At 43.2% G+C, this 24,140-nt stretch overlaps 1 protein-coding gene across 1 annotated transcript; it reads left to right on the forward strand.

Annotated features, from left to right (window-relative positions):
* The first annotated feature begins 7,596 nt into the window (after positions 1-7,596).
* LOC148450984 (uncharacterized) lies at positions 7,597-14,617 on the forward strand. Its single transcript, XM_088462415.1, has 3 exons — positions 7,597-7,661; positions 10,794-10,944; positions 14,446-14,617. Exons 1-3 carry the CDS (start codon positions 7,613-7,615, stop codon positions 14,615-14,617), a joined length of 372 nt encoding a protein of 123 aa, XP_088318541.1. The 5' UTR covers positions 7,597-7,612.
* The last annotated feature ends 9,523 nt before the right edge of the window (positions 14,618-24,140 follow it).

A 24,140-nucleotide genomic window follows, 5' to 3' on the forward strand; every position in this document is an offset into this window, starting at 1 on the left:
GTGCTGGCTGGAGAGACAGAAGGGGACTGGTTGGAATACTGGGGGTGTTCCTGACTGGGGAGACAGAAGGGGTGCTGGCTGGAGAGACAGAAGGAGGGCTGAAGAGACAGAAGGGGGCTTGCTGGAGCTAGAGAGACATGCTTGGGGCTGTTGATGGCAGGGGAGGCCGAAGGGGTGCTGGCTGGGGAGACAGAAGGGGTGCTGGCTGGAGAGACAGAAGGAGGGCTGAAGAGACAGAAGGGGGCTTGCTGGAGCTAGAGAGACATGCTTGGGGCTGTTGATGGCAGGGGAGACCGAAGGGGTGCTGGCTGGTGAGACAGAAGGAGGGCTGCAGAGACAGTAAAGTAGACTGGTTAGAGCTGGAGAGACACTGTGGGGCTGGAGTTGTAGAAACATGGGGGGAGACCACCTATTTTGTCAGTCCCAGGTCCCACAATTTCTGATGGCAGCCCTGTGTGTATGCTGCATGATACCTTTGTTTTCATATTTAATCATCTTTGCTAATTACAGTCACGAGTCATGTACACAGGAATGTGAGATATTTGGTAAGTCAGTCATGTCCTGAAGTCATGTGTTGCAGCTTCAAAGAGGACAGACATCAGACAATTGTCAGGGCAGGTGCTACCAAAAAGCCAAAAACATAAAAAAAATAGGAATTTGCTTTTGAGGTAACGTAACTCCTCTGACTTTTGTTATTCCTATAACATACAGAAGTGTACAGTATATAATACAGTGCTCATTTCTAAGGATGGTTAATAAAGCATTGATTTGATTGTCTGCTATGGGGTTTCTGTGGCAGACAAATGAGTACTGTGGGCTCTATTTATTAACATTATTTTTACTAAAATAAAGTGAAAAAGGGTGTTTTCACACCCTTTTCCCATTATTTTAGTTTCACCTGTAGTTATTACAGGGCAATTGGAGTAGAATTAGTAAAATTCTACTCCAACCCCTAAGTATCACTTATTTTTAGTAAAGCAGATCGCATTTCCCATAATTGTAATGGGAAATGTGATCCGACCAGAGTTACTAAAAATAAATTGTAAAAAAATACCGGGGGAAGCCCTGTGATAATAACGCCACCTGGAGGTGGCGTTATCCAGGGTCTCCCCCGGTTACCGGGCTCCCACTCTGCTCTAACGGGGAGAGTAGAGGCTGGAGCCGGTACCAGTAATCAGCTATGTGGTCTAAACAGACCGCAAGCTGATTGCTGTAAAAAAAAGAAAACAAAAAATGGAAACATTTTTTTTTTACTTACTTGAATACAGGGACCGGTGATCGGGTCTCCGGTGATGGCTCCTCTCCGGTCAGCTGGTCTCCCACAGTGCACTGCTGCCCGGTCATCAGGTGATCGGGTCCCAGTGCAGTATGGGAGATCACCTGATCGGGAAGCCCGGAGAAGATCACCGGAGGCCAGGAGGATGCAGGTAAGTGTAATGAAGGGAGGGGGGGGTCGTGGGGGTCTGCGATCACGGGGGGTGGGGCTTAGCATCGTGGGGGGTAGCAGCGATGGTGGGTCGGTGCATGCGCGGGCTCTTAGTTCCAGAATTTTTTCCGAAAATACCGCAACTATAGTGCGGATGGGATCCTCAGGGACAGAGCTTTATCGCAAGCTCTGTCCCTGCAAGGGATTTATAGTAAATCCCTGTGATATTGCCTGAATTCGCAATGCGAATTCACTCGGTAATATCACACTACAATCCGCATTCAATATGCGGATTGTAGTAAATAGAGCCCAAGAGCCCAGCTGGGAAGTGTAATGTGACCAGACACTTTTACCTTGATTTCACCTCCCGTCTCTTTTGTAATGTACCTCGCATAAGACCATAGCTGCTAAACGGAAATATGACTTGCAACCCCCAATCTGTTTGTCATTCGAGAGGTCAATGACTGGACATTGATATATATGCTGATTTTCCTCCAGCTCAAAGACAAAGGGAGGTTTTAGACGTCCCAGGGCGGAAAGCAGAAGGACAGTGTCTGAGAAGAAGAGACAGGTAAGTGAGGCGATTAATCCCCAGGCACAGGAATACAGGCCTAATATGAACATTTAAAAAAGGACCACAATTGCTAGGAGCCACTGTGGAAATATTGTGCTTATTGCATTGTGGGGGCATCAGGCAGAGATACTATATTGTAGTGAGTGCCAGATCAATTGGCTGTTGTATATGTATGTATGTATGTATATATATATATAGATGAGGGGGCAGCAGGCCCCCCATTATGCAGCATTGCCCCCCCATACATGTGCCAGCTGTTGTGCAGACGAATATCCTGTAAGTGATCCCATCTTTCTGTTGATAGTCGGAAAGACAGCACATATACAGTAATGAGCAAAGACTCTGCACAGTGCCAGAGTATTTTCTGTCTGCCGTGCTGACACCATCTTTACGAATACATTATGGAAAGATGGCGCCCCCCGAATCACTTACATCACTCACTTCTGCCGCACAGGATATCTCTTGGGAGCCGGCGCCAGGCTGCCCTGGACCAATGGGCACAACCCTGCACCCATTATAGATATTCCACTGTATCTATCTATCTATCTATCTATCTATCTATCTATCTATCTATCTATCTATCTATCCATCCATCCATAAAGCATATGTAATAATTCCAATGTTTGTGTATGCTTCCTAAGACGTAAAATATGCTCATTTTGTGGCCAACTCTGCAGCCGCCCTCAGATATCAAACGTGATCACTTTACACATGCACTGTCACTGGTGTCTATTTAACGCCAGTTGGTAACCTGCCTAAAGCTTGATTGCTTGTTGTGTTTGCTGAAGAACCTTTTCTGACCAAACTTTTAAAAAAGTGTGTTGTAAATTCATTTCTGCATCTAGTGGGCTAATAGTATGCTTTTGGCAGAATAGTAATAAAAAATTCGCAATGGTCTTTATGCGATTTGCGTTCTCAGTAAGTTGCCTATTTATTAAACTGTTTTTGTGGTAAACTGCAGTTTTCTGAAAATTTGCACAATATTTAAATATGGGGGCTACTTAATAAGGGGGTTGTGGTTTTCAAGCCAGTCACAGATCGCCTTGCTTGACAGTCCACGTAAGCAAACCAGTTATAGTTTTGCCCCATATTTAGAGATATGCGGTTCAGTTTTCCTAAAAAACTAACACACCCAAACTTTGGGGTTCTGAGTCGAATCAAGTCCAAGCTCAGATCACATTTTGAGGTTCAGAGTAGAACTGAATCCCTGCTCGGGTCTGCTGTAAGTTCGAAACTTGGATTTAAAACCAAATCTCGGTTTTAGATTCCATGTAAACAGGTCCAAATTACATGATTTTAGCTGTTTATATAAATTTTAAAGCAATCCAAAACCAAAACCGAATCCAAACCAAAACACTTGAGGGTGGTTTTGCCAAAACCAAAACATTATATTAAGCTGGACAGTGGGCCTGATTCAGAGGCGCTCGCAAAAAGCGAGCGCTCGCTCTGAATCAGGGTGGGCGCTGGTTTTTTTAGTTGCGGTCTCCTGGCCGCTCGCATAGCTGTGGGTGAACACCCACAGCTATTGCAAGCGGCCAGGATGCTGGTCGCAATGGTCAAGACCATCGCGACTATCGGGCTTGCGACAAGACCCTTGTGGTAGGGTCTCGTGGCCGCAAGCCCCAGAGAGCTTCTGGCTCTAATAGAGCAGGAAGCTCTCTCACTGACATCACTGGTGATGTCAGTGGGGCCGCCCACAAACGTCAGGCGTTCGCTTGGGAATGCCTCCGTTTGTGAAGCCATCCCCCGGCCAACATCGACAGCCGCCCCTTTTGTAGTGAGCCACGGAGCGAGTGCTTTTTGCACTCGCTCCGGGGCTCGCGCACGCGGCGTGCACACTGGGCCACCATCGACCCGTTTGTAAGTGCTATGCGCTTGCGAGCGGGTCTGAATCAGGCCCTGTGTTCTGTTCAAACTAGAGAAAATCTCTCTGGTTTTTAATTTTGTTCTACTGAGCAACTTCTATATAAAATCTATAATTCTTTCCACTGCATTTGTCTAATCAGGAACATATCAAATGCTCCAGGCCATACTTACCTACTTTTGAAATGTCCCCTCCTGGTTATCTAAGAGGAGATAAGAGGGTGTGAATGTCTGTGTGCGTGTGTGTGTCCATGTGTGACACATCGTCACGAATTGGGTCATTATGGCCCACCCAGGGGCATATTTATAATGGCTGCAGGGTGTGTGGCCCCACGCTGCACACCCGTTTTTAGTTAATACTTACCTTTCCATAGTCTTCAGAGTGCTGCTCTGCAGCGCCGGGCTGGTGCTGCAGAGCAGCAAAAATCTCAGGGAAAATGGCGGCAGACATTTTCCCGGTGACTCGTGCATGCGCCGGCGCCATTTCACCAGAGACCCGTGCATGCGCAGTAGATTCTGGCATTAAGTTCGCTGCCAGAGAGGAATGGGCCCAAACAGGGGCTGCACACAAGGGCCCCCTCCTCTCTTAAAATGTCCCTGGCCCCACCTCATGCCGTACAATGCTGCAATTCACTGCAGTGCTGAGCGTGCCGATGGTATTAATGAGAATAGCATCATAATAACCCCTGACCGCCATCTTCCCTAGGGAAGTAGGCAGCATAGGTCCCAGGGACTTGTGAGTCTCCTGGACATTTTGGGAGCGTAAGCTAGCTTGCTTCGGAGACGCATGGGTAAGACCAGTGTGTGGTAATATATACACCAAATCACCACTCCCGAGTGTGGTTAAGTCAGATCTGAAATTGTGATGCTAGAAGAGTGTGGTCTCCGACGGCTGCCATATATTCACAACCTAATAATAACATGGTAATGGAGTCTGGGGCAGCTTCATCAACCTCACCCCCCAACAGCCATATCACTTTCCTGGCATTTCTCTGGTGTTGCCGTCACATGAATGCCTGGGTACATAAGAACTGCCCTGTTTGATGAGAAAGCTATGGACAGTCTACCAGCAGCTATCCATCTTTCTGCACCTCATTTTCCGCCACCTCACTGGCCTTTATGAGTTTATATTATACACACAACACAACAAATACTGGCCCTCGTGGCATCCCTGCCCAAGGCCAAGTCTAGGCTGTTGTTGATTGGAAATAGGTCAACAGTGGTTCAGCAAGGGCTGAAGTCAGCTGATGTGTGTGAGGTTAGATGAAATTAGATCAGTAAGAAAGTCATGGGTCTAGCACCTTATAAATAGTGCAGACGCTCTGTACACAACCTATTGACTGAGCAATACGGGGAATAAGTGAAGCCATCTAATGTCTCATAAATTGAAGTGTGTAGCTCAAAAAGCTGCGTAGGAATGTGGCTGTATTAATATAAAATGTAGGTGCATCGAGATACATTTCAAACTATAATGGTGACTAGTGATTACATTTTTTTTACAGAATTGGTGTTTCCAGGCAGGGTCCTCATAGCAGCTAAGTACTCTCTTGCTTTCATGGTGGGAGCCAACTACACCAGGGCACGACCTGGGTCCTCATTGAGTAAAGTCCATATCCTCTTGTGGGGATCTCTGGTGAAGTCCAGTGAGGGTCTTAGACTCCACACCAGTGTATTTGGTTGTGCCAATTTCACCTGTTTGCATTTATGGCCTACTAGCTGGGATACCCGGTGGTGGCCGGGTTGTAGATTAGACCTTGAAGGACATCTGCAGCCTTAATTTTTTACATTGCAGACCAACATTGGAGACCATGGCATATGTCAGTGCAGGTGCAGTGTAACAGTTGATCCTCCGACTCACTGTTCTTCTGTTGGAGCTCTGCCTGCCCCCCCACTGGTACATATCAGCATGTGTCTTCAGTGCAGTTTTAGGCACTGGAAGATATCCTGAGCAAACTTGCTTAAACTAAAATACTTGGTCGGCACCATGTAGACCTCCATGGCCTTGAAGAGCTTCAAATATAGCCGAAAACCTAATCCTGGTCAATCTACACCACCATGCCAATTTGGTGGAGCTAGGTACAAAACTCTGGCTGTGCATAAAGGACAAACAGACTCACACACTTTCTCGCTTATAGATGTGCATGTGTGTACTTTACTCTGATACACTCGCTGTCTGGTTTTGAGCTCCAGGGTTCTCATTGCACAATACGTTCTGTACGTTCTGTTCCCACAATGACAACGCATTCATGTATCTCATTGCATGCTACACGCTGTTCAAACAGTGCCAACACCTCTGTGTACCTTATTACACACTACAAGCTGTACAAACAGTCAGGGCATTTCTAGAGAGGAGGGGGCCCGTGTGCAGTCTCCGACACGGGCCCCCTCCTCTCTGTTCAGCGGCCGGCACTAGAGTGCACCTACAGACTATAGAGTATGCGCAGGTCACCGGGAAAATGGCAGCGGCGGCCATTTTCCCTGTACATGCGCTAACGATGGGAAAATGGCAGCAGCAGCCATTTTCCAGTCGTCTTTACAGCGCCGGACCCCTGAACTGACGTGGGACTCCGGAGAGGTAAGTAATACTATGGGTGCAGGGTGTGCGGTGCGGGGCCCCCCTGGACCCAGGGGCCCGTGTGCCCCACACACCCTGCACCCATTATAGATACGCCACTGCAAACAGTGCAAAACACATCCGTGTACCTTACAGTATTACACACTACAAGCTGTACAAACAGTGCCAACGCATCCGTGCGCTTTGTTGCACACTACCGAACTCCCACATTTTGGGTACTCAGCGGTACAGAGGGCTTTTGTGCTTGCTGTGTTAGCCACCTCAGGGCATCCCATGACAACCACCTTACAGAGTATCGCAGCTATACCATCTTCAGTGAGTTCCCTTGTAGAAACAAAATCCCAAAGTGTCACATCTGGCATCCATTAACTACATGGGAAAGCAACCACCTATTAATCTGCAATTGTCAGCATACCCATGGCTGTCAGAGCATGCTTTAACTTGCAGAATGACAAGAACCAGCCATGGCCTGCTGGCTTCTGTTGTGCCATATAGAACATGAAAACACCTTTAATAAACAATATGTATTGTCAGTAGTGAAAGTAGGGTGGTATGGATCACTACGGTCTACCATTAAGAACATTTAGAAATTGGCAGCCTGTATGGTGTACTTGCCCCTACCACCTTACCACCGCCATTAGCTGCGCGGCCGAGCAAGTCACAGCGGTCGCCAGGAAGATGGACCAAGACGCCTGGGCCGGCTCGTGAGTGACCAGGGGCATATTTACATCCACATCTTTGGATCTCTGTTCTTCTACTGCACTGATTCCCAACCTCGGTCCTCGTGGCACACTAACAGTCCTGGTTTTAGTGATATCCATGCTTCAGCACAGACGGTTAAATCAAAATAACTAAGGTACTAATTAAGTCACATGTGCTCAACTATGGCTATCCTTAAAACCTGGACTGGGAACCCCTGTTCTACTGTCATTCTTTCTTCCGTCTGTTCCGTCTGAAGCTGAATCAGGCCCACAGTCTGAAGTTTAAATACCAAGTAAATAATATATATTGTAACTTACCCTTGTGTTATTTGACTACTTGGAGGAACAGGGCATGATATCTATGTTTATGCACTTTCCTTATTTATGGACATATATATATATATATATATATATACACATATCTTTTACTAATGTGTTTAAACTTTGCTTTAGGTCACAACAGTCTCTGCACAATGCATTCTGCAGTCCGGCTTTGCAATGTGGCAATGGTGTGTCTTTTAGGTGAGTAATGTGTATGTGTTCAATAAAACTCTGAATTATTTTATATATATATATATATATATATATATATATATAACAGAAAACATTAACAGATAGGTGATATGCGCACACTTACAGTCTAGCTCTGCACTGTCTGTGACTGTAATGTACTAGCACCCCCAGGTGGGCTGTATTGTAACTTTCGGTTGTCATAAGTCATGACAAAACAAGATACAAATTGGTGCTCATCTAATTATTTCTCAAGGAAAGTTAAACCATAGTGTCCTTCCAAATGTTATATACATTATATGAGCCCAGTGATGTCTCAATGTGTTTGTTTTACTCCTGCGCCACTAAATACGCGGTTTTAAACCATCTACTATTTTTTTCATTTATTCGATACAATACAGTGGATAAATCACCGCACAATATTAGTTATAGTATATAGTCATACAATGTTCCATTGTTCCGCTATACGGGAAGGTTTTTAACATACAGTATTAAATATAGAATGTTACTGCTTCATTATAATATAACCCTTCTGGCAGCTCCTTTCATGTGAGCAGATTGTCTGTGATATTTTAAATCGTCCCTGCTGAATACCCTGCTATCATTAGGGCATGTATCCAAATTGTTGCAATACATATAATTAGACCCTAATTTATGTGACTATGTTGATCTTTTAAAAAAATATTTGTGCAGAGCAGAAATTGTAACATTCAAAACTATAGCAGCCATTGGTTACATGGGTCACCCCAAATGTGTAATCATTCATAGCAGTCCTGCTGCTGTATAGATTGCATTATAGTCAGATAACATTAGTCTAGGTTGCCTTTTGGCTAATCAGCACATTAGTGTTTACTGTTTGCAATATTTTCTACTTACCCCAGATAGACTAGCAATAGTTGATTGTTGTTTGTTTGACAAAATACACATGCTTTATATAGGGAAAAAACAGTTGTACAAATCCTAAATCCCGGAACATCTTATGCATTCTATATCTTCGCTGTCATGTTCCTTTTTCTACAATACATATCAGGGCTTACTGCAATTAAAGTTGGTCATATTTAAATTTTTTGGCGTTACATACATATTTTGCAATGTGCTTGCACACCAAAAATGCACATATGTCTGTATATATTATTGCATATTGCCGATAGAGAAAGACAAGAAAGTGCAAGCAAGATGAGTCCACCAAGGGGGTGATTCAGAAAACGTTCTAAAGAGGACGAGTGGATGTGGTGTCCGTAGCAACCAATCACATTCTACTTGCCATTTTGTAGAATGTACTAGGTAAATGATAGCTAGTATCTGATTGGTTGCTATAGTCAACACCTTCAAACGTCGCTTTAGAATCTAGATGGTTTGATAAATCCCCCCTTAAGGAGTGTTTACTGGGAGGCATTCACAGATATGCCTAATAATAATTACAGTCACAGCTATATCCAGTCCAGGCCGATTATTTGTATTACTTCATTGACATTTACATTTGGACTACTGCTAAACTGTGTTCTATATATGTTTTTGTATCTTATATCAAAACTGGTATTTTTGCATGTACACTATTAACATACCTCCCAACTTTTATGCTCCATGAAAAGGGACACTTCACCCCGAAAAGGGGGCGGAGATTCGAGGGAAGGGACAGAGCCTCTTGAAAACGGGGTGGAGCCTCGCAGCAACCCTAGTGCATGCGCACGGCATCTGTTCACCTTCTACACACCCACTGCTCTGCTATGCAGAGCAGCAGAATGTGCTCTCCCCATCTCCCCCCCCCACTGCGGGACATTGAGGCCCGCATGTGGGACAGTCCCAGAAAAACGGGACTGTCCCGCTGAATGCGGGACAGTTGGGAGGTATGATTAAGGAGGGTCATATATATCTTGTGTATATGACACTTTATTATATGATTATATTGTGTACACATGGGTTGGGTACAGGATCCCGATGGTCAGGATGCCAAAAGTCAGAATACTGACAGCGGCATCTCGACGGTTAGAATCCCGACAGATTTCTGTAAGTATTATAACCCTTACCTTAACCCATCCGGTAACCTTCCTCCCACAGCCTAACCCCAACCCTCCCCTCCCACAGCCTAACCCCAACCCTCCCATCCCACAGCCTAACCCTAACCCTCCCATCCCACAGCCTAACCCTAACCCCTAACCCTCCTGTCCCGCAGCCTAACCCTAACCCTCCTACCGCTGCCTAGCCCCAACCCTCTCGTCCCGCTGTCTAACCCTAACCCTCCCCCAAGTGCCTAACCCTAACCCTCCACCTAAGCCGTCCCCTAACCCTAATACTTACCTCCGCTCTCTGTCGGTATTCTGATAGTTAGGATGCCACTGTCGGTATTGTGTGACTGTCGGCATCCTCACTGCCGAGATGCTGACTACATCCCGTACACATGGTTATGTAACTACTATAATTTACTAGAAGGACTGACAAGCCTCATCTCTCCCTTATCATGGGGTGTAAGTACGTACATATTTAATATTTGCCTGATGTACCCATGCCTCAAATGCTACAGTTTTTGAGAGGGACGCCTAGAAGCGTTTAACCGAACAAATGTGTCCAACTCTAAATGTAGGCCAATTGTCTTCTTTCTATTGCTCCTGCTGTGTTCCAACTTAGCTGAGTGATCTGGAGATGAAAAACTAGAAGCGGACATAAACATGATCTCCACCCTGCAGTTTCTGCTGTTTATTGCAGTTCTGTAGAATTACCTTTTTCCAAGAAGGTTATTGCATAACACCATCACCTCTAAGGGGTGAATTCAATTAGCATCGTGAGGATGAAGCTCATGGGTTAAGTGTCCAGAGCTATTCAAACCACAGCATTGCATCTGGCACTTAACCCAGGAGATGCACTTTTTATTGTGACTAATGTGGTAAACTGAATCTCCGCATCAGGTGCTGGCTGCAATGCTATTACCGAACATAGTAAGACCGCAACTTGCTCCAAGGCACTACTTAATGAGGATTTCTGGAATGCAAGCAGAAATCCACTAGTCGCGGATTTACAGTGTTAGCAACTGAATAGCGCCTAGTACTTAACCCGCAAGCTACTTCCCGCAATGCTAATTGAAGCCCCCCTAAATTACTCAATTTATAGATAAAAATGCTTTTTGACCAGTGACTGTTTTCCATTCAGTCTCCCAGGTTTCTGGACACCCTACTGACATGCAGTCAGATGACTGGAATGCATCCACCTTTCTGGCTTCTACACTGAATCAATATGTAAGGCCATACACCACGCCCCTGGTGGAACGGGTCACCAGCTCTAGAGTATGGGATGTATTTGGGTGAGTTGCGGAGATGAAGGTGCCTCATCCCATTTACTCATATAGTATATGTCATTGCTTCACACAGACTATAATTGGTCAATAATTTGTGCAGTTTCCTTGAACATCTACAAAGTAGTGAGAAGTATGCCATGGCTGCAGATTCATAAATAGACCCCTTAAGCTGCTATCCGTGTATCTATGATAAATCATGCAAAGGTTGGATGAAAAGTGAGGTGCAGAGATCTCTGTGCAAGTGGGGAGGTGTGTGCATGCAAACGAGGGTCTGTCTGCACATAATTTTGGGAAGCAAGCTCTGTTGAAAGACACAGAACTCTCAGCACAATGGGGGAACTGTGCAAATTTGAGCTCTCTGAATTGTAAACATAAAAAAATTTCTAAAAGAGATCTCTGCGAAAAAGATGGATCTCTGTGCATCTTCCATTGCCCAGTATATATTTCAGCCTTGGGCATTCGCTGCTTCAGAGATAAAGGTAATGATGGCAGTGGCAGTGAGTGAGTTAACCGACAGGGAGACATTCTCTGTCCTGCATATTTAAAAAAATATATATTTACATCATAAGGTATTGGCAGATGCCTACAATTTGGTAGGTGCTCGTTGATGAAACATGTTGATTCCAAACCAGAGTAGGTTTTATTGAAGATGACAGGATACACGTAATAGAAGATATACAGCAGTCGATATGATAATCCCAAACTGTGTACCGGGGTACCCTGGGGTGCCTCGGGACACTTGCAGGGGTGCCTCAAGTTGGTGGTCCAGCACCAAATCAAATTATTTATGGTCAATGTAATGTAAATATGTGGACAAACAGAAGTGCAAACCTGTCCTTTAGTACTTTACTACATTTTTTTCTAAATTTCTCAATAACAAACTTAAACTTAGGGGTGCCATGAAAACAGTACTAATACTCTAGGGTGCCATGATTCAAAAAAGTTTGGGAACCACTGCGATAAGGGCTAAGTATTGTACAGCCGAAACAGCACTGTGATGCTCCAATGACACAGTGACAGTCTTGTGCATATGCAGATCCTTTTATAGAGCCATGCAAACAAGTCTTGTACCTGTAGTGTAATCAGTCTGGCCTTTAAGTCTGGTGACTCAGACATGATGTTATTGAGGATGATGATGAGTCATGCACAATAACACACAGTTAGGAGACAGCACGTAGTGGTTAACCATTTAACTACATATCAACATAAGGAACAATGCCCTAATACAGTAAAAGTAATACTAACAAATCTGGAAACATAACATACTGTATGCTATTACAATTTATATTGCAATGTCCCCAGTCTTTAACACAGCAGAGAAGATAATTAATAACTGGTCCTACAGATCCTTCTCTTCTCAATTGTCCTGTACAGAATTTAAGGAGCAGGACAAGACTGTCAAAAGTATAGTGTCTTTGTCACTACAATGGACGAGATGAGATGCAGGCATAATGACAGGATGCTAGACCCTTATATCACCACACTGCAGTCCCTATAGCCTGATATGAGGACTGAATATTGGCTTAATTTAACAAACAAAGAAAAGCTGGCCTTTTTGTCGCTAGATAGAGGCATCTTCAGATGGCCTTAAATCCATCAATGGGGAAATTGCAAAGCCGGAGAGACTTTGGAAGATCATCTCCGGGTCAGAGCCCAGCAGCCCTGCACACGCATATTGCAGGAATTCCTTGTCCCGCCAGTTAGTAGGAGAATATATCAGCAGAGCTTTCACCCATGCTCCACAAGAAACCCCCGGCTTGATGAATTGTTGCGTAGATTGAAATCTGTATTGCCAGTTACAGAATTTTAATTAGTGCACATTTTTAATAAGTAGACCCCTAAAAATGAGAATTTGAGATGTATTTCCCTAATATCAAAGGGTGTTTCCATCTCCAGATTGAGGACTGACGCCTGACTCTATAAAACATGTCTCTACTATCTGTCTGCCTCACTTGCGTTATTGATATGACTCATATGTAACTGCTATAGGGGACCTCCCTTAAGAGTTGTGGGTATTGTTCTCACAATTTATATATTCAATAAGTGCATACAAATAAACCCCATAAAAAATAAATACTGTAGTTCACCCTTAGAGCTGATTCAGATGATTCGTGATTTCAGAGAAAAGAAAAGATTGCAGAGTATCTAAACACCAATGTGTATATCTAGTTTATCTACTCTTACTAAATAAATTGAATTTAAATATATCATATATGTCTTGTTATCCCAAATATATACTCCAAATAATAAAGATATACCAATGCAAAAGACAGGAAAACAAATATAGTGCTACACTGCCAGTAGGTAGCTGGAAGGGGATCGGTATATATTGTTCGGTTCAAATCCCGAAAGCGCATGCCCGGCAGGGGTGTAGATCCTGACTGCTGCTAAAGGTAAGTAACCCTAATCTTCCCCCCCCTAGCCATAACCCTCCCTTAGGGGTGCCTAACCCTAACCTCCCCCCCAGTGCCTAAACCTATTCCCACCTCTAAGTGCCTAAACCTAACCCCCCCATCCCCCCTGCCTAAACCTAAGTCTCCCGGGGGGGTTGCCTAACCCTACCCTCCCCCCGGGCGTGCCTAAACCTAACCCTCCTTTCCCTAGCCTGAACCTAACCCTCCCGGGGGGGGTGCCTAACCCTAAGTCCCCCCCAGGAGCCCTAAACCTAACCTGGCTGTTCGCACCCGGCGCCCGGCTTAACTTCGATCGGGAAGCCGGGTTCCCGGCGTAGGTAAAATGATAGGCGTTGGGATCTCGACGCCTGTCATTTGTACCTTGCCGGGATTAAACAGTCAGGAAGCCGGCGGTCAGGATTGTGTCTGTCGGCTTCCCGACTGCTTCTCGCTGGAAGTAATTATTTAAATTTTTATCCACTCACATATAAAGTTAAACATATAAAATCAGCATATAACAAAGGGATGTAGTTATAACCCGGGATGCCAGTGCTTAGAATGTCGGCCCCAGAATCCTGACACCTGTCAGAAACCCGGTGCCAGCATCCAGACGGTAAACACTGGGGTTAGGGGTAGAGAGAGGGGGAGGGTTAGAGTACTGACCTACAGGTGTCGGTATCCTAACCCTGTCGGGATGCTAGCGTTCAGATTCTGACAAAAGGGATCCTGAGCGCCGGCATCCCGTACCCAACCCAGAACAAATACATAGATCACCCTAAAATCCTCCATACTGGATTAGAACAGGTAGACTTCCTGTTGAAAAAGGTAAAGGACTACTGAAACACGGTCAGGATCTGATAGGTCTTGTCTACATCAAACGAAAGACTGATTCGTTTGCAAGGGAACAGCGACCATAATATAGAAGCCATTTGTACATCAATCTGGATATTATCACAGGCTCCATTCTGACTGTATTGCTTTACGGACTTTTCAATTATGTCAGTAATGTACTCTCTGATAGTGCAACTGACCTTTACCAAGTGAGGTGCACCTTAACAGTTACATGTACATGACCTGAGACTTATACTCACAATCTTACTTTGTGCATTTTCAGGAAGACTATTGACGGGTTGCAGGGAGCGATCAATTTGACTGGAGAATACCTACACACTTACTATGAGGATCATATAAAAGCTCCGACCGAGAACACCATGCAGTGGATAGGGAATAAAACCAAACCCATAGTGGAGCGTGTCCGTGGACGCTTTCAGAGAGATCAGCAATAGCAGAATATTAAACCGAACTAAATCTAAATTTAAAGTTGCCCTTGGCTGACTACACCAGTCTGTAATTACAAAGAGTTCTATGAGAAATACACCTCCATGCACAAATAGAACTTTGCTGATTGGGATTTTGTCCTTCAATTGAAATTTATCAATCAAAAGTGTGATAACGTGCTAATAATTAATCAGCATGTTTGTGCCAATTTAAGGCTGTCATTGCTTTAATCGCATGAATTAAAAATAAAATTGTTTCTGTGTTCTGTTAAAACAAAATGTTGCTGTCTATTCAAAACTCTATGGCAGGGTTGTCTTTTATTTCTGTATAAATGCAGCAAGCACCCATAAAGTCAGCATCTGCCCAAAAAGAAATACAGTGCTACTAGGATGTACTGTAACTAGCTTTCATTTCAAGTTACAGGACAAAAAAATACCCCACTGTAAAAAATAGTAAAATAATGACAGCACTCACACACCGTAGAAAGTAAACTTTTATTACATATTAAACACACTCACACATACTTGCCTTCTCCCAGATGATCGGTCCACTTGCCCAGTAGAATTCCCAGGGTTTCCCTAAAATAAAAATTTCAACACTCACCTACCTCCTGGCGAAGGTCCTCTTGTCCAGTAGAGTCTCAGCCGTGGCAAAATAGCAAACCAAATAGCCCGGACCATTTCAGACACTGTAGAGATGTATGTGTTTCCACATAAGTCTCTACAGCGGTAAATGATGGAGACCGTGTTGTTTCTTTAATTTGCCGGCCTGCCAGCCAATCACAGGCCGCTCTAGATTAAGCGGCCGCTGATTGGCTGGGAGCTGCATGGCTGTCAATCAAGAGCCACATGGGTCACAGCCAATCAGCGACTGCTTACTGTAGTGGCGACTGGATTGCAAAGCTGTTTATTGACCTTGTCAGTATGTTGTACCCTTTCTTATCAGTCAACAAAGCAATAAGGACGGGATGTATTGCACATCGGTACTATGATGCGGTACATTCTGCCATGTATCAGGTATATACCAGCGTTAATAAGTGTAATAAGTATGTACTGAGAATTACAATTAAAACCGCAAAGGACAGCTCTTCCAAAAAGAGCTGTCCTTTGCGATGATAGGTCGTTCCCCCACCGCATCTACATGCATGGCATCGTCAGTCACATCTTCTGATTGAGCAGCATATAGGGCGGACCTGAAGATGCGACAGACGACGAGGAGGGAGTGCGCATAGTGTGTACACACTGGACGATTTGAACGATTTGTCATTTTGATCCATCGAAATTGGACAAATCGTTATATCTTTTCCAAGACTCACGTACAAAATTAGACATACCTCCCAACATTTAGACATATGAAATTAGGATATAGTTCAGCCCCAAGCTTGCCCAAGCCCCACCTGTGCTGATCAGAAACACCCACTCTTGGGTTAAATGCTGCTATTTCCAATGTCTACAAGTCAAGACTGTCCTGGCAAAATTGGAAAATTAGGAGATCAGACAACATTTGGCGTCTGCTTTATAAGCCTTATGCAACCTTTAATTGCAACCTTTAACAGGTTTGTCTTCATCTATGGTCCAGTAACATTAAAGGGTCTATTTATCAAGGGTAAGGCCATGGTTTAGAGACCAAGACAATTTGACAAAGCCTAGACACAGGATATTTCTGAGATATCTCTTGCATAAGACTAATACTGTAGATCAGGGGTTCCCAAACGCTATCCTCAAGGCTCCCCAACAGTACAGGTTTGTCCTCATCTATGGTCCAGTAACATTAAAGGGTCTATTTATCAAGGGTAAGGCCATGCAGAAGGCAGTTTCGGCATGGTTTAGAGACCAAGACAATTTGACAAAGCCTAGACACAGGATATTTCTGAGATATCTCTTGCATAAGACTAATACTGTAGATCAGGTTCCCAAACGCTGTCCTCAAGGCTCCCCAACAGTACAGGTTTTAGAGATATCCATGGTTGAGCAGCGGTGACTTAATTAGCACCTCAGTCAATTTGATTTAACACCTGTGCTCAACCATGGATATCTCTTACACCTGAACTGTTGGGGAGCCTTGAGGACCCTGTTTGGGAACCTCTGCTGTAGATCAAAGTCCCAGTTAGTATTAATGGGGTCTGCTGTGTGGACTGGTTAGATAATGCCATCTTTCACGGCTTTAGTTGATATAACCATATGAAGGGATTATAGCTGGAGAAGGATCAGGGGATCCTCGCTGGTAGCCTCCATGCGCCTCCCTGTCTAATTACTGGAAAATTATACTGCACATGCGCAGCCATACTGTATGTGATGACCATAACTAACACCTTTATGCTGGAACAATCTCCTAGCCTCCATCCCAGCAAGAGTTTTTTTACGATACATAACCCCGAAAAATAATTCTGGGATATGCGATAAGGAATGATGGTTTTTGGGGAACCACTGCCACTAAAAACAAATAGGCCCTGAGGACTTCTCTATAAACCCCATTGTAGTAAATACTGATTGCTTATTTTAACAGCAATTGGGCAGGAGAAGTTTTAAAGGGTGCAGCATATACAATCTTATTTATGAAACAGCAAAACCTGCTATTCAGGGCTGCCAATAGATTTGTCAGGGCCTGCGCTAGGGAAGGCATGTCCAAGCATGTGGAGGTGTAGCCACGCCCCATTTTGAATATCTTTGCACAGCGCAGTCTTGGGGGTGTGGCCATGCTGTCTTGGGGGCAGGCCTGGATCAAGGTTAGTATAGTATGCACTTACTGCTCACGGGTAGTAACACCTGGGCAGTTGAATATCTCTCAGTTGCCCAGCAAAATGTTTTTGTTAATTTGCAACAACAACTGAATTAATTTCCCTGCGACAAAAAAACAGTCTGAGCACCTGGATTGGGATTCTCTCAATAAATAGGCCCTTCAGTTCTAGAGGATGCAGCATCTGATAAGTTGTGAGAAGCTTGCAAATAACCAATGATTGGCTTAGGGTACTGCATAAAGTACAACCCTTTTACTAAGCAAGCATCCCGCCTGTGTAAACAGGAGGCCCCTTATTGCTATCAGGGCCACCCATAGGGGTGTGTCACATGCTAGGTTGCCGACCATGTCAGGAGGGAACAAATCAGTTCCCACAACTATTACTATAACTGTATTCTTTTGGGGCCTGGAAGAATTAAAACATGCTGCCGATATTTAATCGCGCTGTTCCCAAAGGCCTGATGCTTGCTCACTGTGTCCCGACCACATTGTAATGGAGTCAGTCATGTGACATGCTGGCCATGTGGCTTTCGGCTTGCTGCACAGCACTGTCATTTCACAAGTGTTAGATCCCCACACCACCCCGCCACCGATATACAGTTCTGCTATATAATATAATGTGGTTCCTATAAATTTGGTGAAGTAAAAGTTACATGTATCACTAACAGTCTGCAGCTGATCTCCTGGTCTTCATAACTTACCAACCACTTGTTCGGAAAGAACAACCACAGTTCTAAATTATGCCTTGACACATTTGTTTGCTTTATCCACCCCAAAACATAATAAAAAATGTTGTTGCAAATTGAATTTTATTAATTAAATATTAGAATACAACATTTTTCACTCCTCTCTTAAGGAAGAGAGATCAGGTTTAAAATTTTTGAGTGGGACTATAATTGTCATTTGTGGTCCTGATGTTAGAATCCAAAACTCCAGATACAAAGCATTTGGAGTGGTTGTTATATGTTCTGCTAAAAGTTCCATTTAGGTCATCTCCACAAGGGAGAACATTACAGTAACATGCCGGATACTGATATTGATAAGCAGGCACTGCACTATATATACACAGCACATTATATTTTATAGAGTCAGTGTAGACAGGCATAGATGAGGCTATAGGCCACATGTTTCTGACCTCTGAACACTGAGCTCACTGTTTGCTTGGACTTAGAACCTCAGACCTGACAACACATCAGGATGAGTATAAAACAATGTGATCTATGAGACTACTGATCCTGGAGAGGAGGTAAGAATGGGACAATAGGCAATGGGGAGGCAGGAGGGAAGAGGGGCTGGATATTGTGGATGATGCTGTCTGAAAGTAATTACAGGAACAGTGCAGATTGATGTTAACATACATTTGTGCATTTAGCTACTTTAATTCTAGTTTAACTTATACCTCTCTTGCTTTTTAATCTGGGGTGTCCTGCTAATGATGCAGTTTAAACACCATGCACAGAGTTCAATCTGAATATTGCAATTTGTAAAAACAAGGCCCCCCCCTGTTTTATAGTTCATACCTTATTAGCAACACTCACCTCTCTTTATAAGTGATTCTGTAACATGGCAGATAAGTTCCATAAATTCTATTTCTTCACAGGTAAACTTTCTTTCTGAATTTGGGAAGACCAGATTACTAGTGTGAGGTATGTACTAATGACCATCTTTGTACTGCTGCCTATGTGTAGAACAAAGCCACGGCCCCAGAGTCTGAGGTTCTGCAACCATTCATCTGTTTTGAAAGAAGCCCTGCCTAAGGAATACTCACAAGCTGTCCCTTATTCACGTACAGTCCCAATTTTTGCATGTACATCCGATACTGACAGCCATAAAGGCTGTGCCAGATATTGAGTGGGGTACTCCCTGTAATGGTTGTAGTTTGGCTAATCAATCAATTTGTTGGCCTATGGTTTGGGTGGGCTGGAGGTGTGGTATAATATGTCCTATTTTGCCAGGTGGAAATGTTGGTAATGATATGTTTGTCTCAACGGTGGTGCACGCTTGTCCAGCTGACGGTCATCATTGTCTGTCTGTCCGTCTTCCTCCCTGAAGACAACAGGGAAGTGCTATGTATACTAGGGGGTATATTATTTACTAAAATGAGAGTTTTTAGAAGTGGAGATGTTGCCCATAGCAACCAATCAGATTCTACTTAACATTTAACTAGCACCTTCTAGAAGATAATAGCCAGAATCTGATTTGATGCTATGGGCAACATCTCCACTTCTAAAAACTCTCACTTTAGTGAATATACCCATAGGACTCTTTTCACTAAGCAAATGATTGATCAATGATGTATTGCAGTTTGGATATTTTGCAATCATGTAACCGAGATCGCTGCTTTATTGTCTCCACACCATCTACAGTAACTTAATGATAATTTTCCCTTTAAAAGGGATTCTGTATAAGTTTTATAAAAATGTACACATTAAATTATTGTAATTAATGCTGGTCACAATGGGGGTGAGCTGGGAGCATAGCAAAGAAAAAGCATATAACCTTACACCTTGCTAAAACCATGTTGCACTGCAGGTGGGGAAGATGTAAATTGTTCAGAGAGATTTAGGGGTCTATTTACTAAGCAGTGTTAGGAGACAGAGTGAAAAGTGATAAGAAAGTGATAAGGTGCCAGCCAATCAGCTCCCAACTGTCATCTCACAGGCTGTGTTTGAAAAATGACAATTGGGAGCTGATTGGCTGGCACTTTATCACCTTCTTATCACTTTTCACTCTTTTCCTAACACTGCTTAGTAAATAGACCCCTCAGGGACCTATGTTCTGTATCAGGCTGGGTTTTTTTTACATAAAATTATGTAGAAACTGCAGTTTCTGCATCATTGTATGTATTGCAGCTATGTACTAATGGTACAATGCAGGAGATTTCACATAAATCTCCGGAAAAGTGCTAATTAGCGCTGCAGATCACAGTAGCCATTATTATCGATGGGGAGTACAATCTGGCCCCTATGTACCAAACTCCAAAAGGCGTAGCTTTTCAGAGTTTGGCCCTGGTAGTTGACACCATCTTCAGATGGTGTACACTGCTTTAAGCCTATAGAGGCTCCAGGAGCAGAAGAGAGATCTTTCAACCTCTCTGCCACAGCCTCCGGCCAACTCCGGAAGCTGACACTGTGCGCATGTGCAGTGTCAGCTTCCACAGGAGAAGTCTTTCAAAAACGTGAAAGACTTCTACAATTTGCCTGGGATATAACTTGCAGGGACAGCAGTTACCACAACCCCTTTGTACATAGCAGGGATATTATCAGTAAAAATTCAAATATCCCCTGCAATATAGATACTTAATAATCGCAGCAGTTCCGCAATTATTAGTACATAGACTCCTTAGATCTGAGAGGGGTGTGTCTAAACTCAGATCTAAATTGTACAGTAAATATAAAGCAGCCAGCATTTGTGGGCTACATGTAAAAGCAGCCAATATTTACCTTGCATGCAAAACTAATACATGTATGTGCACCCCTTGTATTGCAACATGGTTTGTTCAATTGCAAAGTTACTGTTCTTGATTTTTTTTTGCTTTGCTTCCAACCCAGAATCAAGCCCAATAACTCCATTAGTGCTGTAGAAAGGGATTTAACCGTGTGAGACATTCTGTTTCCAGAATGCACAAGTGATGTACAGCAATGAGGTCTTACAGATGGGCAAAATGCATGGTGCTGACCTTTCGATTCCTATATCAGACATCAGCACTATAATATTGCTATACAAAACATACTACACATATCGTACACCAGTTTGTGTGGGTGCTTTATCCAGGCTCCCAGATATCATTAAGGACAATATATATATATATATATATATATATATACTGTATCCCTTAAGAAACTATTGCTTTGTGTGTTATATCACACCATGTATTATTTTATCTTATTTAGAATATTAGTGATATTGTTTTAGAAATTTGACGTAGACTTATTAAATATGTTATTACTAATATTGATAAAGATTTGAGATTTAACATTTCATAAACTGTTGATTCATTTCAATGGGAAGCAATCGGGAAGCCGACTGCCTATATACCGGCAGCCGGCTTCCCGACTGTCTTATCCCGGAAACGGTGAAATGCCGGGCATCTAGATGTAGACACCCGCATTTCCCCGACGCCGGGAGACCGGCGCACGGCATCACGATCGTAGTGATGCTGGGCGCTGCGAGCGGACAGCCGCGGGGGGGAGGGTTAGGTTTAGGGCTCCCGGGGGGGACTTAGGGTTAGGCACCCCCCCGGGGGACTTAGGTTTAGGCAGCGGGGAAGGGGGTGGTTAGGGTTAGGCACTTAGAGGGGGGATTAGGGTTAGGCACTTGGGGGGGAAGTTAGGGTTAGGCACCCCTAAGGAGGGTTAGGGTTAGGGGGGTTAGGTTAGGTTAGTGGATACTTACCTATCCACGATTGGGATTTCCAGCGGTCTCGGGCTTCCGCTGCGTCGCACTCTGCTCCTGTCAGGCTGCCGCTGACGGGAATTGAACCCATTCCATTTCAATAAGGTCAAATATTAATAATTATTACTATTATTAATATTATTATTATTATATACTATTACTGTTACTATCAAACTAATACTTTTGGGATGGTTTAGAGATAGCCAGCATTGATCTTCGTTTCCCCTCTTGTCTAACTTTTGAGGTCTGCAGGGCAGGGAAAAACAGCTACAGTATTTTTCATTACTCCATGCTAAATATTAATATACCAATTAATATAATTTATTTAGCCCAGGGGGAATTTCTACTTTTCCATGTTTAATGGTCCATGGAATGAGCTACTGTCAGCCATTAGCACTAAAGTGCAAAAAAACCTCAGTAGTTTAAATAATACTGAGCAAAACTTTGATTCTTATTAAAAATAACTTGTTTCCTAGTCACAGTAGCGACCCCTAGGAGCATGGAGAGTACGCCAGTGAGACAGTACAACCACTGTTAATTAGTATGCTCAGGGTAATGTATGCTCAACACAGTGCCAAACCAGCAGGATATGGTGAATATACACTATGCTGGAACCCACCAGGGGGGAGATGTAAAAAACATAAAGAGGACAGGTGAAACTATCATTTTATATAAAGCACTTGATAAATGATAGCTAGCAGCTGACTGGTTGGTATGGGGCAACTTCTCCACTAGTCCTAGAATGTTGATATATCTCCCCCAAAATGCGCTAATTAACAGTTCTTCTGTACGTGATGTGCTTACGCTGGAGTTTCACAGTAAGTATAACAATTGTGATAAAGCCATTTATTGAAGCTAATGACAAGACCATAAAATAAACTGCTGAGTTGGGCGAGAACTTTGTACCGGGCATGATAAAACACATCCAAAATGATTTGTTGGTTTAAAAGATCACTATCATAGAGCTGAGTTTGCTGAAAATAACACTCAATTTGTGGATAAATTGAGTTTTAAGTACAAGTCTTGTTATATTTTGCTAAAAATTGTAGATTTCCATATTTGCAGCTTACAATCTTACGTAAGTCCCAGCTTCTCCAAGTGTAGCTATTTGTATATATATTTACCATATTCATCTAATAGTTGAGTCCTGACTTTTACCATTGGAATTTACCATATGAATTTTTCATACCATTGGAATTCTCAGATTAAGGGCCGTATTCAATTCGCTGACGATAATATCGTCCGATTATTGCACTCGTGATAATCGGATAGTGTGAAATAGGTGACAAGCTTTCACCATCTCAGACCAGGTGAAAAAAAATGCAAAATCCCTATTTTTGCCTAAAAATGTGGGGATATCTTTCAGAACCCTTTGGACACCCCCACCTAATGATTAATTACCCCAAAAGTTGGTTGTAATTTGCGTAATTTAGACACAAATGCCCTGTCAAGTTGTGGGTGAAAAAAAAAATTGTTGAAAATGGGTTTAACGTATTGGGTCTGGTATTTTGGGGGGCTGTATGGATGTGACAGGTGTTTTAAACATTGCACGTGGCTGCAGCAGGTGTTTTTTTTTAACTGTTTTTAAAAGTGTTTTTACGACACCAAAATATACTTGCACCCATTTTTACATACCCCCGATTTACGTGCAGCGGTAATTTCCTGGGAAAAAAATAGCTTTCTATCATTTAAAAAAAAATGTCATATACGGAAATTACAGCCAAACAAAGAAATTTAAGTACCCTAAACAATTTTATTACGGCCAATAATATACTTCTAAATTGAGTTCCTATCAACGTTAGCCTTTTTTGGGATACAGACTAATTTTTCTGAATGTCTAGACATTTTCGCCTCTTTTCGAGTGATCGTTATTCGCATCTACCCATTTTCGCCTGTTTTTTGGCGAAAAAAGGGAGTGCGCATGCCAGAATTTGCGATAATATTGCACAAAAATTTGCAAAATCGGAAACATTTGCAAAATCGGACAATATTATCACTAATTTAATACGCCCCTTAATAGGGCTCATATTCACTCTCTCACTTTAATAGAAAAGGAATTCCAAAAATGAAAAAGTAGACTCAAAGTAATTCAAAATAAATCCAAAGAGCAGAATAAATTAAAAAATAGTAGTAAACTGGTGCAAAACAGAAATACCAGAAAATACATAGGTGTAGATACAGTAGCTATGGAAAGCAGATGCATGCAGTTAATGTTATAATCATGGTGAATCGTGTCATTGTGGATACGCTTCCTGCTGCTTAACGGCACAAATTGTGGTATTGAGCAGTGGGGGGAAGGGGAGGGTTGGTGGGGGGCAGTGCAAAAATGACATAACTCCAGCACACCTAGTGGTCAGAATGATAAAGTATGTAAGTATGTATCACCTCGACTTGTCCCTG

The sequence above is a fragment of the Taudactylus pleione genome, unplaced genomic scaffold (genome assembly GCF_031769625.1).
Source record: "Taudactylus pleione unplaced genomic scaffold, aTauple2 ptg001230l, whole genome shotgun sequence".
Classification (NCBI taxonomy): Eukaryota; Metazoa; Chordata; class Amphibia; order Anura; family Myobatrachidae; genus Taudactylus; species Taudactylus pleione.

What these genes read in the sequence shown, in the direction of transcription:
- LOC148450984 (XM_088462415.1), top strand. Translation starts at nt 7,613, where the DNA reads ATGCATTCTGCAGTCCGGCTTTGCAATGTGGCAATGGTGTGTCTTTTA. An exon ending in GGCAATGGTGTGTCTTTTAG is followed by an intron (nt 7,662 to 10,793) that starts GTGAGTAATGTG and finishes TTTTCCATTCAG; the next exon opens with TCTCCCAGGTTTCTGGACAC. An exon ending in AGAGTATGGGATGTATTTGG is followed by an intron (nt 10,945 to 14,445) that starts GTGAGTTGCGGA and finishes GTGCATTTTCAG; the next exon opens with GAAGACTATTGACGGGTTGC.